The sequence below is a fragment of the Wyeomyia smithii genome, chromosome 3 (assembly GCF_029784165.1).
Source record: "Wyeomyia smithii strain HCP4-BCI-WySm-NY-G18 chromosome 3, ASM2978416v1, whole genome shotgun sequence".
Classification (NCBI taxonomy): Eukaryota; Metazoa; Arthropoda; class Insecta; order Diptera; family Culicidae; genus Wyeomyia; species Wyeomyia smithii.
In genome coordinates this window covers 189,542,454-189,556,048 of record NC_073696.1, presented here as the reverse complement: position 1 = coordinate 189,556,048, position 13,595 = coordinate 189,542,454, and the positions used below count along the sequence as shown (strand labels likewise).

General features: G+C 40.1%; 1 protein-coding gene across 6 annotated transcripts in view; it reads left to right on the top strand.

Moving 5' to 3' along the window:
• LOC129726723 (limbic system-associated membrane protein-like) overlaps window positions 1-13,595 on the top strand; it is a 113,686-nt gene that overhangs the window by 64,072 nt on the left and 36,019 nt on the right. For all 6 annotated transcript variants that reach the window (XM_055683746.1, XM_055683747.1, XM_055683743.1 and 3 more), the window contains 2 exons: window positions 12,674-12,819; window positions 12,929-13,139. In XM_055683746.1, coding sequence (XP_055539721.1) covers window positions 12,674-12,819; window positions 12,929-13,139 — 357 coding nt within the window. The remainder of the gene's footprint in view (window positions 1-12,673; window positions 12,820-12,928; window positions 13,140-13,595) is intronic.

Here is a 13,595-nt window from a genome sequence, read left to right as displayed (position 1 = left end):
CATAGTTTTCCATCACATATAAAAATGCCAATATCTCAGCTCCCCGATAAGATATCAAGTATCTTTTTTCATGCAAATTTTTGTCGTAAATCCCGCTTTGCAATGAAAACATCAGTTCTTGATCAAAAAAACTTTTGTTTGTGTTTTGAAGGGTTTTATCTAAAAATTATTAGAAAAAATAATTTTTTTGTGATGTTCAATGGGCTCTGGGAGTCAAAAAACTGAATGCAATGCTGAACCGAAGCATGCAAAATATTCAGAAATAACCTCAGAAAAATAAAAAAATATATAGAAAAATTTAAGAATCTAACAGAATTGAAAAAAATGCAAAAGAGTGGGTTTATAGCTTGAAACAGTCATATTTTCATATATCACGTTTGGGCAACCTGGAAACATTTTTTTAGAAAGTCGAAATGCTCTACAAAAATGCTATAAATAACATTATTTTTCAATTTAGGACTGAGCACCTTGACTTTTTCAACATCGGTTTTTTTTTTGGGACACCCATTGGTTACTCATGGAGAAACTAAAAAAATGTTGGAGACACTTTTCATTCGAGAAGCCTTCTTTACGAAACTCTACAGATTCTAATTCTATTGCGACTTTTGAAGCGTATTTGTTATCATATTACAACCTGAAAAATCTCCATCACTCGACTTTTCCAAGAAATTGATAATTTCTTCATCCAATAATTTTTGTAGCTGACTCGACATTTCAATAAACAAAACATTTTCATTGATTGAAATAGTCAAATTTAACGACGACTGTTACATGAAATTTCAAGGGAAATACGGCTTTTTCAGTCTTAGGGGTGTATTTTTAAACTCCCAAGTAACAATACCAGTTTTACCATGCACTTAAAGAAGTTTTGATTGCTTGTCCTTTAAAACAGGTCATAAATCTTATTATTCTCACAAACTGCTACAAATCAGCCTTAAAGTCCTCATAAGATCGAAGAGGCCTATGCTAGAGAAGGAATAGTTCCTAAAGTTCGCTTAAAACTCTATATTTTTATCGATATTAACTCATAATAGCATTTAGGAGTTACTCACAACCATGAAAACACTATAACAAATTTAGAGAGTTTTATAAATTAGATTCGCGATCCTTATTTTTAGCTTATTTCGCTTTGAACAGAATTTATTTATTATTAACATAGAGCAATTTATGAAACAAACCCCATCGATCTACTCCTTCTCCAAAATGAATGTCATCGTCGTCGTTAAATAAAATAGGTAGGTAAATCCTCACGTATTTTCAAGTTCATATATGAAAATTTTTAATTGCCACGTTCAGTTTATACGTGTTATGTGGTAAAAAAGTTTGTAATTTTCAACGCGCCATGATATTACTGCCAAATAAATAATTTATTTAGAAAATAAGAAAATAATCTGAATTTTCGTTAAGTTCAGGTTTGCTGGACTATGAAGAATTTTACTAAACTTTGTGTTCATCATGATCAACATTCACTACTAAACTGCCAGAATTATTAGTAGCATTGAGAATCACGGTCTTTTATTACCGTTTAATTACAAATCTCGCCAAACATGTGAAAAGGGCCCATGTGCCATATGTAAACAAGCCACAATTTCACGTTTTTTTCACGAATACAAGCTTAATCTGCCCATACAAATAAGATTTGTTGATTGAAAAAAACTTCTTTTATCAACAAATCTTATTCCTAGGGATAGATTACGCTTGTATTAATCACAAAATGAGAAAATTTGGCTTGTTTACAAATGGCACATGGGCCCTTTTCACATGTTTGGCGAGAAATGGCTATTATTTTGACGGAGTAAATCGCAGTCTGTTCGCCATATTTGTCGATGGTTTTATATTAATCCCTCATAAGACGGTTTCTAACTAAAACTCCTTGTGCAAGACTAATAAGATTTTTTTAGTATCTCGATAAGTTGGCATTTACTTATTGCATTCTCGGAATAGAATACTTGCGCTTGAATAAAACTTGTTTGAACTTTTCAAGACAAACAAATTTTATCATGGATAGCTCCCTCTCCCATTTGACAGCTGTTTGTTTACAGTCAAGCATCGAGCTGATTATAAGCTCGAACGGATGGAGATATGGCCTGATACTGAAGTGAAAGACAATCCAGTGCAACCTCCAAAGAAACGCAAGCTACAAAAGCTCACAAGCAATAATAATGTAGTGAAGGATTTCAACAACGTTTACAAGCAAATGGTGGTGACACCGGACGAATTACTCATAGGAATGAAAACTGTATCTAAGCCCATGGTTAATTGCTCAAACTTCTTGTTCCTTTTATATGTTTTTAATTTCTAAAATCGGTTATAGGCTAGGGCCTTAAAACATGAATGAGCAAAATAAATAAATGCAACATAATGCATGAAGCAGGAGCATGAATACCATTTTTTGATGCTTATTCTCAACGAAAGTATACACGCTTAAATGATTTGATTTAATATGATGTAGGTTGACTTGACTTGACTTAAGGAGTCAGTTGTTTGAATGAGCTGAAAAATGTTTGTTTATTTTAGATTCTTTTCATACACGAATGTTTTCTCTTTCATGAGACAAAATGGGTTTAAGAAAAATTTTTGGGCACATTTTCAAAATAGATTCATCTTAAAGATAAGAACCATAAAACTATCGTAAAACTCTCATGAAGTTTTATGGAAGTTTCTCATAGGTATTTTAAATGGGGTATTAAGTGGGTCTAAAAACCACTCCTCAGGTTCATTAGACTTATTGCTGAAGAAGTTTTACGGAGGACTCTTCTAGTGTTCCTTAATTACTCTTGGAAACTGCTGATAAATAAAAACCACAAGTAATGTTTTAATAAAACTACCATAAAATTTAAATAAAACTAAATCGCATTAGGATTGTTACTTGGGCTAGGTATATATCCGACGTTTCGGCCTTTAAACTTGGCCTTCTTCAGGGGATCTTTAGAAACTACCTACAAACTTTTACCACATCACAAAGCACGATGCGTTGGTGGATTTAATTCGTTTTCTCGGGCTTTTTATCGCACCTCTGGTAACACAAAGATGGACTTTAACTTATAATTTTCGTTTTTGTATAATTAAATGCTTGAAAACAGTATTGGTGTGGTTAATAGGTATAGGGCAGGAGAGATATTCTATCCCGCTCATTATTCCTGCTCAGTGGAGATGAAATTTGCATCAATTGGAAATGGTTTTGGCTGTAATTTCGTTTCAAGCTGTATTAGAAAAAAAACAAAAATGTACTATTTTTATAAAATGTTTTTAATAAATTAGTAGATCCCCTGAGAGAGGCCAAGTTCAAAGGCCGAAACGTCGGACATAAAACCTAGTAGCGTTTTGATACACCCCTAAGACTGAAAAAGCCGTATTTTCCGTTTAGATATCAGGTGATGCCATACGGCATCAACCGCGAGGAATGGGTTAACATAGCTTCTTATGCCTATTCCGGTTTCGATATAATTTTCAGAGTAAGATTCATATAATAAATTTGGTTAAATCAGAGTTAAATAAGACAGAACCATTCATTAATATAACGTATTATTGGATTTGGTTTTGGAGAAATAGAGTTAATTCTAATTTAGACGCATTACGAGAAATTCTTGGTGCTTCTTCAACAAAACGATACGCTTGCGCCTTGTGAAATTAATGTTGTTTGCAGAAAAAAAAACACTAAAATATCACCAGGCGTAAATGATATTATTGCGAGTGTTGTTAAATATATTTCTGAAAATAAAAAAAAGGCGGCTGAAGAAAAATACGCAAGTCACTGAACAAACAAATTGATTCTGTGACCTTTGTTACAAAAAAATCCCTTTAATTACAGTGTTTAGCCCCACGTCACTATTTCGTTCAACCCTTTTTCTTGTTCTCAGAGATTATTACATTATTTTTGAAAAGAAAAAATTAGTCAACGAATCTAAAAAGCATACAAATTTTAAGCGGCAGTTTTGCCAGATAAGAAATTGCATTTTTCTGGAAACGAGTAAACAATAAGTTTTTTTACGCGCATTTTGGAACTTACGCGTTTTTTGCGAAAATTACCCAAAAAATCGTTTTAGGCAGAATCTTTTTATTGGTTTTTCATTTTCAAATCGTTTATTGAGATGAGTTTAATTAATCCAAATACTGAATACATATTCACTGATTTGGCCTAGCGTTTATATTTTTTCATGATTCCAAACTCGATTCGCATACTGAAATAACACTGCTATTGATTCTTTTTCGAAAGAATGTTTATTGTTTTTATGCTGATTTCTTAAACCTCTAGTGCCCAATGCCGCCATTTGGCGGGCTTCAGTCAAACCTCTAAAAAGCTTGAATAAATACTTAAAAAGTGTTTATATTGATTCATAGTGATTTTACCGAAGCCCGTCTAGAAATTAACTTGGGCACTAGAGGGTTAATTTCATCGTGTTTTTGGGAAAATCTTACACGAAAAACATTCATCGCCCGGAGGTATTCTGAGCAGAACTCGAGTTATAGCATTTTTAGGAATTAAGTTAAATTTTCTCTGATTTTATGATATCTGCCTCTAAGTTTTTTCATATCTCTGGATACCAATGGAAATTCTAGAAATCGCGTTGTGAATAAAATTATTTAGGGAATCGTGAAAAAATATTTATTCTGAGCAGCAGTGTTGTTAGATATGTTATTTTTGCATTTTAGGAACTAAATTGCATTCTTCGGCAAATAATTATTTTGATTTAATATGTTTCTGAGTACATGAAAAACAGTTTTTAAGAGGAAAAGTCTGTCGCTCAAAACAAAATTGCCGTGGTCAACCCGAACCAGCCCAGGACTTCTCGCGAATATTTTACTTTTCCAACTTTGGATAGCAACTGCGTCCACGCACTTGATTGTTTACCGGGCTGTCATTCTTACGACATGTCCAGGCCACTGCAGCCTGCCAATCTTAGCGGTGTGAACGATAGATGGCTCCCCAAGCAGCTCCTGCAGTTCGTGGTTTATTCGTCTTCTCCACGCTCCGTTCTCCATCAGCATTCAACCGAAGATGGTACGCAACACCTTTCGCTCGAATGGGTGCGTTGGTCGTCCACAAGCTGATGTCTCATGACCGTAGAGGACTACCGGTCTGATCAGTGCCCTGTAGATGGTTAACCACAAATTATGGATATGTCATTATAGACCGTTCCAAAAATTATAAATACACTTACGATCAACCGTCATTTCAAATAATGTGCAGTATTCAACCAAACGTTGGCTGCGTCCTGTTGTTTACATCCAAAAGAAACAGATGCTGTCATTTTTTCTAACATTTAGTGCGAAATTTTGAAAATGCGTGGCCTTTCTCCCGAGCAAATAAAGCGAATTGTGCACAAATGGGGCACCGTGAGTGGTCTTTCTATAAGAAAATTAGCCAGAGAAGAAGGTATAAGTGTCGGAGCAGTTCAAACCGCATTGCGGAAGTATTGTGAAGAGTGCACATTTACCGATGCCCCAAGACGTGGTAGAAAACCCGGGCCTGTTGATCCCACAATGGACAAAAAGTTTAAGTAATACTACAAGCGGCATCCTTCAGTATCAGTACGAGATGTGACGAGAAAGCTTGGAACCTCGGCGAGTAACGTTATGCGTGCCAAGGGAAGAATGGGTCTGCAAACCCGTCGGAAGCAGAAGCAGCCAAAACGAAATCCAAAACAGGCTGAATCTGTGAAACCGAGAACTCGGAAGCTTTATGACAAACTTTTGACCAAAAAAGGGGGGTGTGTTATCATGGATGACGAAATCTACATAAAACTGGACTATAAGACTCTGCCAGGACCGCAATTTTATACATCACCGAAGGGAAAGGATGTCCCTGGACCAGTAAAAGCCATTTACACCGAAAAATTCGGCAAGAAGGTAATGGTTTGGCAGGCCATTTGTGAATGTGGGAAAATATCTCGTCCATTCATTACGAATGACACAATGAATGGTAAAATTTACGTGAAAGAGTGTTTGCAGAAAAGGTAGTTACCCATGGTTGAGCAGCATAACAATCCTTCAATCTTTTGACCCGATCCTGCTTCCTGCCATTACTCTAAGGATGCACTAGGGTGGTATATAACAAATAATGTCACATGTGTCCCAAAGGAGATGAATCCTTCAAACCGCCCTGAAATTCGCGCTATTGAAACTTTTTGGGTTTTGACCAAGGCAAAGCTGAGGAAATATGTCAAACCAGCGCATAATGTTGAAAAATTTAAAAACGATTGGCTTACAGTGGTAAAAATGGTCGGAGAACGCACTGTGCAAAAGCTTATGAGTTGTGTTAAGAGAAAAGTTAGAGAACTCGCGCACTAAGAAAAATAATCCTAACTTGAATTGAAACTGGAAAGAAAACACTTATTATTTATATTTCAGAATAAAATGACCCGAAAAATCCTGTATTTTTTGTTTTATTCAAGAAAGAAGATGTATTTATAATTTTCGGAACAGTCTATAAATTACATTTTCAGTCGAGAAATTTTCAATGGGTCAAAATTGGTAATTAAAAATCTTTGCTTTTTCTCCACAACTGCAGATCACTTGCCAAAACTTTTTCGCCAAAGCACGTCCAGAGATCCCAGGATCGTTGTGATCTGCAGAACCACCAACTCAGAGGAATTTTGCGATCTTCACTCCTGACCGCGACGTGATTGTGAAGATTTTTTTCCCGCTTTTCTGCTTCCATTGTCGATAACTTTTGAATGTGTGCTGCAATCTTGTGGAAACATTTTCACCATCAAATATGCGAACCATCCGGATCAAAACGCTATCAATACATCGAGAAACATGTAATAACTAAGGGCGCTACTGTAAGGAAAAAAGAAACAGCTAGAACGTGGTCCCCGCAGTTTTGTGGTTAGCGATGTCGGTCAGCTAGCTCTCCCACACGGTTGTGGTGTCGGATTCGTTTTTCGATCAGGTCGAGGATCTTTTCGAGCTGGAAATTTTCTCCACTCAGTACTGGGGTACGGTGTATCATTGTGCTCATCCTACAACATGCAAAATGTGCCAAAGACAATATCGATAACGAATTCTCTCAACTAATCTAGTTGATCGAGACCGCTATTAGCTCTCCAGCGTGCGATATTATTGTTAGCTAGAATTGAAACAGACTTAACATGCTCAGCCCCCTGGAGCCTGCCGTGTTTTATTTGCTCGTCTATATCGTGCCTAGCGCACTTCATGGTTCCTTCGACTACCATCTTCCAGTTCGTCGCCAACGATTGAACACCAAGAGCTCGCCGTCCAATTTTTTTAATGTCCATGCTTCAGAGCCATAAAAAGCCACCCGGAGAATCATTGTTTCATAGAGTACAAGCTTTGTACGGATTTTAATGCTGCGGGACCTTAGCTGAATACGCATTCCGTAGATGGCTCTGTTTACAGCCGCTATCCACCTTTTTATCTATTCAAATTCATCGACAACCTTAAATGTTTCCCCATCAATCATCACCTCACCACTAGTGCTGGGACTATCCAGATTAAAATATCCGGATATCCGACCTCGGATATCCGACAATTATCCAAAATCCGGGTCAACCGGATATCCGGATATTATCCGACAGGATATCCGGATTTTCGGATAGTCGGATATCCGGATATTGTATCCGAACATAGTTTAATGAGATTTTGTAAATAATTACTTACGAGGGGATGGGGGATTGTGGAAAAAGCCATTTTTCGCGTTACAATCCATTCGAACGGGCTTAAAAGAAAGAAAAAGGATAGTATATCCGGATATCCGACTATTCGATTATCCGTATCCGGATATCCGGACATCCGAATAGTATTCGTTTACACATCCATGATCCGAGCTTCGGATAACCGGATCACGAATATATCCGGTTAAAAGTCCCAGAACTACTCACCACCGACGGACTACAACGCTCTTTGGCGGGGTTTATGACAAGCCCCAACTCCAAACGACTTAATGCCACGAAATTTTCAGGTATCTCAACGGTTACCGCTTGATGTGAAACCATCAAGGGAGGCACTTATCAAACTAATAAGCATTGTTGGGAAACCATTTCCGAGCATAATCCGTCATCGTACGCTGCCTTAAATCGTACGCTGCCTTGAAGTCTATAAAGAGATGGTGAGTCCGCAAAAAATTCTCGAAATTTAGCGAGAATTTGTTGCAAAGTGAACATTTGATCCGCAACGAAGCGTCCTCCTCGGAAATCACACTAGTATTCACCAACAAAGGTTTCCTGTAACGGCCTCAGTCTGCAGAACATCATGCGGCAGAGAATTTTGTATGCCGTATTGATATGAGTTAAAAATTAGGCGACATCTGTAAATTACGTAACGCAACAATCCCAATTTTGGGCCCCACCTTATATGTAACGAAACGTAACGCCAACACCTACCCCTCCTTAAAATTTACGTAACGCAGTAGAACAATTTGCTTAATAGAAATACTCGTTTTTTGGAGAGTCTCGTCAGAGATTTTTTGTTACGAAACGTTGATCTGGCTCTTTCCTATGTAACAAATCGTAACACTCAATAATTCCCCCTCCTTCTACGAGCGTTACGTAATTTATGGATGTCATCTTATGGTAATTCTTCACCAGAGCACATTCTCAGCATGATCCGATGGATGGCACGATTTATAAAAACCCGCAAAGTTACCGTCCTTCCACAGCATGTCCGTTATTCACACTATTGACGCTGCTCCTTTCAACGCCTCAATTTTTATCACTGGTCAACAGCACACACATATTGTTTCCAACGTTTGACATGAGATTTATCGGTGTCTGAGACACTGGAACATCGGACGTGAGACTAGAACGCCGGAGGCCAAGGGCTTGGCTCGTGGTGCGGAGAGAGTCCCTCGATGATACGCTCCAGCATCGCTGGTGATCGCTCTGCAAGCGCCAGCGCTCTCTACACCTTGCCTCTTCGAATACCTCTGCATCGAAGTGCGATGTCTTCCACTCGAGGACCGTCGGAGTGTTGGCTCTACCCGTCGCTTGCCGCCTTTCGTTGTTGTCTACACTATAGCAGACCGGCTGGTGATCGCTATCAGTGTAGCCATCGTCTACCCTCCAGTTCTTGATCAGTTCTGGGCTGGAGAACGTCACGTCAATGATCGACTCCGCACCATTTATGCTGTATGTACTATTGTTCTCATCGTTGGCCAGATCTAGGTTGAGCTTTGCCAAAGCCTCCAACAAGGTCTGACCCCTCTGGTACGTGGAGAGACTTTCCCACTCAACAGCCCAAGCGTTGAAGTCGCTCGCCATGGATAACAGGTCAACCATCTGGGTGAACCTTTCGGTAGACCAACGTGGCGGAGCATAGCAACTGCAGTAGAACACTCCGTTCACCTTGGTAACTACGTACCCTTCTTCTGAGGTTGAGACAAGTGGCTGCTTGGTGTAGCAGCTGCTGGTCCGCGGAGCAATGGTTCAGGTTCAGTTGCGTCATCCTAACGCCCGTGGTTTCGCAACCGGCTTACCGGCTGGGCAGGGGGGGGGCTTTGATAAAATGTTTGGCGTTCCGTTTCCCGGAGCATACCATACACTTGGGAGGCTCTCCACAGTCCTTCGCTTTATGGCCAGCACCTCCACATCGTCTGCAAAACTGGCTCCTATCGAGCCCCTTGCAGACCCAGGACTTATGTCCTTCCTCAAAGCACCGGAAGCAAATGTCCGGTTGCTGTAGTATGCTTAGAGGGCATACAGACCAGTCGACCTTCAACTTGCTTTCTTTCAGGGCCAGGTTAACGTCCGCCGACGGTAGTCAGAAGGTAGCTACCTGGGTCCCCGCCGGACCGTTGCGGAGGCAGATCGACTCCTTAGCCACCTCCACCCCGTACTTCGCTTTGAGGGCTTGTGCAATGTCGCACCCCTCGGTGATTTCATCCAGTTTTTTAAGCTGGAGAGTCACCTCTGAAGTGAGTGCCCGCACTTGCATCTTCTTCCCTAGAACCTTTTTGGCTTCCGTTTTGTAGGTAGCCCCCTTGTTCTTGGCGTCCTTCCGGAGCTCAAGTATCATCTCGCCAGTGCGAAATCGGCGGATACTCCGCACATCTGCCCCCAGATCCTGGAGCTGGGTTTCCCCCCTCATCTTCTTCAAGACTTCTGAGTACTTGGACCCGTCCGTCTTGAGTATGAAGGCATCCCCCCCTACTCCGCGCCTTTTTGGCCTTTTGTGGCCTTCTGACCGCTCCGCCATTTTGGCGCGTCGCACCTTCCCGACGTTTCCTACCCTCTACGGTAGTGCAAGGGTTGCCCGTAGCCTCCATCTCTGCCGGTTTCCAGGGGGCCCCTACCCCCTACTGCCTCGTTCGCTCAGCGATCTGCCCCGTAGAGCAAACCGCCGCGAACGACCTCTTTGGATGCAGTCGCCCTCCTGGCCCTAGCCGCTTTCTCGGCCGCCTTCACCCGAGCTACGAGTTCTTCGTGCACCTTTCTGGCTTCATCAATGGTGCTCCGAAGCAGGAGAAGGCTCTGCTTCAGGTCGCCAGCGATATTCCGCCTAGTCGCGAAGAACTGGATTATGGCGTCGAGTTGTTCAGACAACGCCGCCACTCTTGGCCGCGTGTCCATGCATCTTTCGACGGCCTTGACTAGCAAGGAACCGTCTACCAAAATGTCTGGTGTGGACACGGACGAATTCCACCTCCAGGCTTCGCCGCATCCGTCTCCGCCTTCTTCTGCGGAGACCGCTGGATGCCACCTCGTTCGAAAGGATTTGGTAATCCCTTCTCACCCGTCTCTTTTGTTTTTGATGGATTCATCTTTGTGTTAATTGGGTCCCCCTTCCAGCCGCTATCTTTGTCCATGGTGGAGTAGTCGCCTATGTGGTCCCATGGTGGATGGTCTATGCCAAAGCAGTGAGGTCATGGCTAGGGTAAGCAGTCATAGCGCCTTATGGGCAACGATGACTTCACCGACCGGGATTTTTACCCTTAAATAATTTTACGTTCAGTGAAATTAAATAGTTTTTGGCATTTTGAAATATATTCAATCGAATTTGATTGAATTTTAGTGAAATTGGAGAAATTTTTCGAAAATATGATAAAATATAATTGACAAGTACGTGAGTCTCGTCAAAGTTACAATTGAGAACACTTCATCATTGTCTTCTGTTATGACTTTAGAAAAATCATGTGCAGTCTCCCAACGGCGTGTGCTTTGCACGCAAAAAAAAAAAAACGAGTAACACCCGATCTCTGACTCTCAGGTAGAAAATCTCTCTCCTTCGTCTCTTACTCCTTCCAAATATTGGAGACGTGCACAAGAATCTGCGAGACGCACGAAGATTTTTTGCACAGTTCTGAGTAGTTAGACGATTCCTGGTTATAAGATCTCAATCTTTTGATCAGTACTTTTCTTCACGAACTTTTAGGAAATCCACTGATTCCACTGATCAATTCCACCCCATTCCATGGTACCTAAATCGTGGCAGCAAAATCGCTTCCACAATATAATATCGAACTCGTTTCGTTGTTTGCATTTATGCGCACAAAAGAAACAAACGATGAAAAGAAGCGCACAATGGTGTACATAGCTTTTAACCAGTAATCGGTATTCAGGAGTATAAGACATTCTTTGGCGTAAACTGAACATATCCATGTTGTTTATCAGAATAGCTTCTGCAACAAAAAATCGAATCGAGTATTCACTCGTTTTGCGGTTGATTGACATCACTACGAGACCATTCTCTGATAATAATGCTATTCATGAAATAATACTGCTGGAATGTTTTGTTTCCACCCAATTAATTGTGACGAATTTAAAACTTTTAATCTAAGCTTTCAACCTTACTTGAATACATTTATTTCAACAATGGCAAAATGTCGATCACACCACTCTGAATTAATTTGAACTAATTTTTATTTATTTTAAATAAATTTTGACGGACATTGTAATTGATATTTGTCCTTTTTACGTCTCGTCAAAGCCTCAAAAATGTATTGCCAGCCATCTTATTCTGAAAGATTTTTTATTGAATTCATAACTTACAAAATGGATTGTACAAAAGGAAGCTTGTTGGCTTAATTTAATATAATATGTACACTTAATTGAAAAAAATGTGCTCTCAAGACTGGAAAAAGAACTTAATATTGAATTCTCATACTTCTGATTGTGCACTGCAATTCAATTTCACTCCAACCAAGACATTAGTTACAGTCAGTTTCATGTTTATTGAATGAAACTATGCTTCAGATACTTTTTACTGGCATGAATTAGGATTGCTGCACTTCCTTAGGGGATGCTTGAGTGCCCTGGTGAAGTAAAGCTGCAGGATACTTGAAAAAATTACTGCACTTACGTTGCGGAGCAAATATCCTACAGTACCATGGTGCGGTTCCTTTCATTGACTGCGGCGAGGGACGAAGCAATCAATGTCTCTGGTTTTAATTATCGTTTCTTATCATAATCTACCGGTAGTGAAGAAAGAAAAAGGAATCTTTTCAAGACATGGATTTGTATACACTTTGTTACCATCGAAGCACACCAGCAAGATGTGTTTGTGCGATAGTAAAGTTCACTACAGGATGCCATTCGGATCAGTACACAAAATCCTATAATAAAAGGTTTCATCTTAATGGAATAAATTTCCTCTGACTTCAAATTCCAAAATCGATCCTAATGATGCTTTCGCTGGTAAACTGGCAGATTGTGAACCTAACTTTTGATAACGTTTTGCCTAGATGAAAACTGAATCCAATCAACTTTCCCCACAGACACACTGAATCCGGATCTTCAAATGTACTGGGAGAACAGTATGGTACAGCCGTACTTTGAGAACACCACCAAACGGGACCTGACGGCAATTGCAGGACAAACGTGTCAGCTTCACTGTCGGGTCAAAAGTTTGGGAGACCGAGCGGTAGGCATTTGCACAGCTCATTTAGCCGGATCCACTTCCCGTAACAAGCGCCGCTGCCGTATATTAATCTCCTCTCTTTTGATGTTTGCTTTTCGAAACCGGATGGCAGGTATCCTGGATACGGAAACGAGATCTACATATCCTGACCGTTGGCATTTTGACGTATACCAACGACCAACGCTTCCAGTCACTTCACACAGACGGTAGCGACGAATGGACGTTACGCATCACATCTCCGCAGGCACGGGACTCTGGGGTCTACGAGTGTCAAGTTTCGACTGAGCCGAAAATTAGTCAAGCGTTTCGGCTGAACGTAGTTGGTGAGTATTTAAATCATCCACGTTGACCCTTCGTGTATGAAATTTGCAATACAGATGTGAAAAAAAAAACCGTAATCAGATTACTGAGAATAATTACAATAATTGTTCCTTTTTTGTTTCTTTTGAGCTTTTGTCTAACGGTTGCTACACACAGCATACGGTCAATAAAAACGTGATTGAAGTTAACTTTTTCTCCAGCATATTTTTCGGTCAAATAATTAATTTCATGTGTTGTTTAGCTTCCAACGAATTGCTTGTTCTGTAGTATTTTTTATGAGGATTCGTCGAATAATGGATAGACAATCATAAGCTAACCCAACAAGCCCCATTATGGATTTTAGAAAAATTATACTCATTCGACAATGATGAGGCAAATTTGTAATGTCTTTTTTCACTCCATAAATTATAACCTACCATTCGATGATAGCACGACAAAAACACGTGAAAAGTGATTAA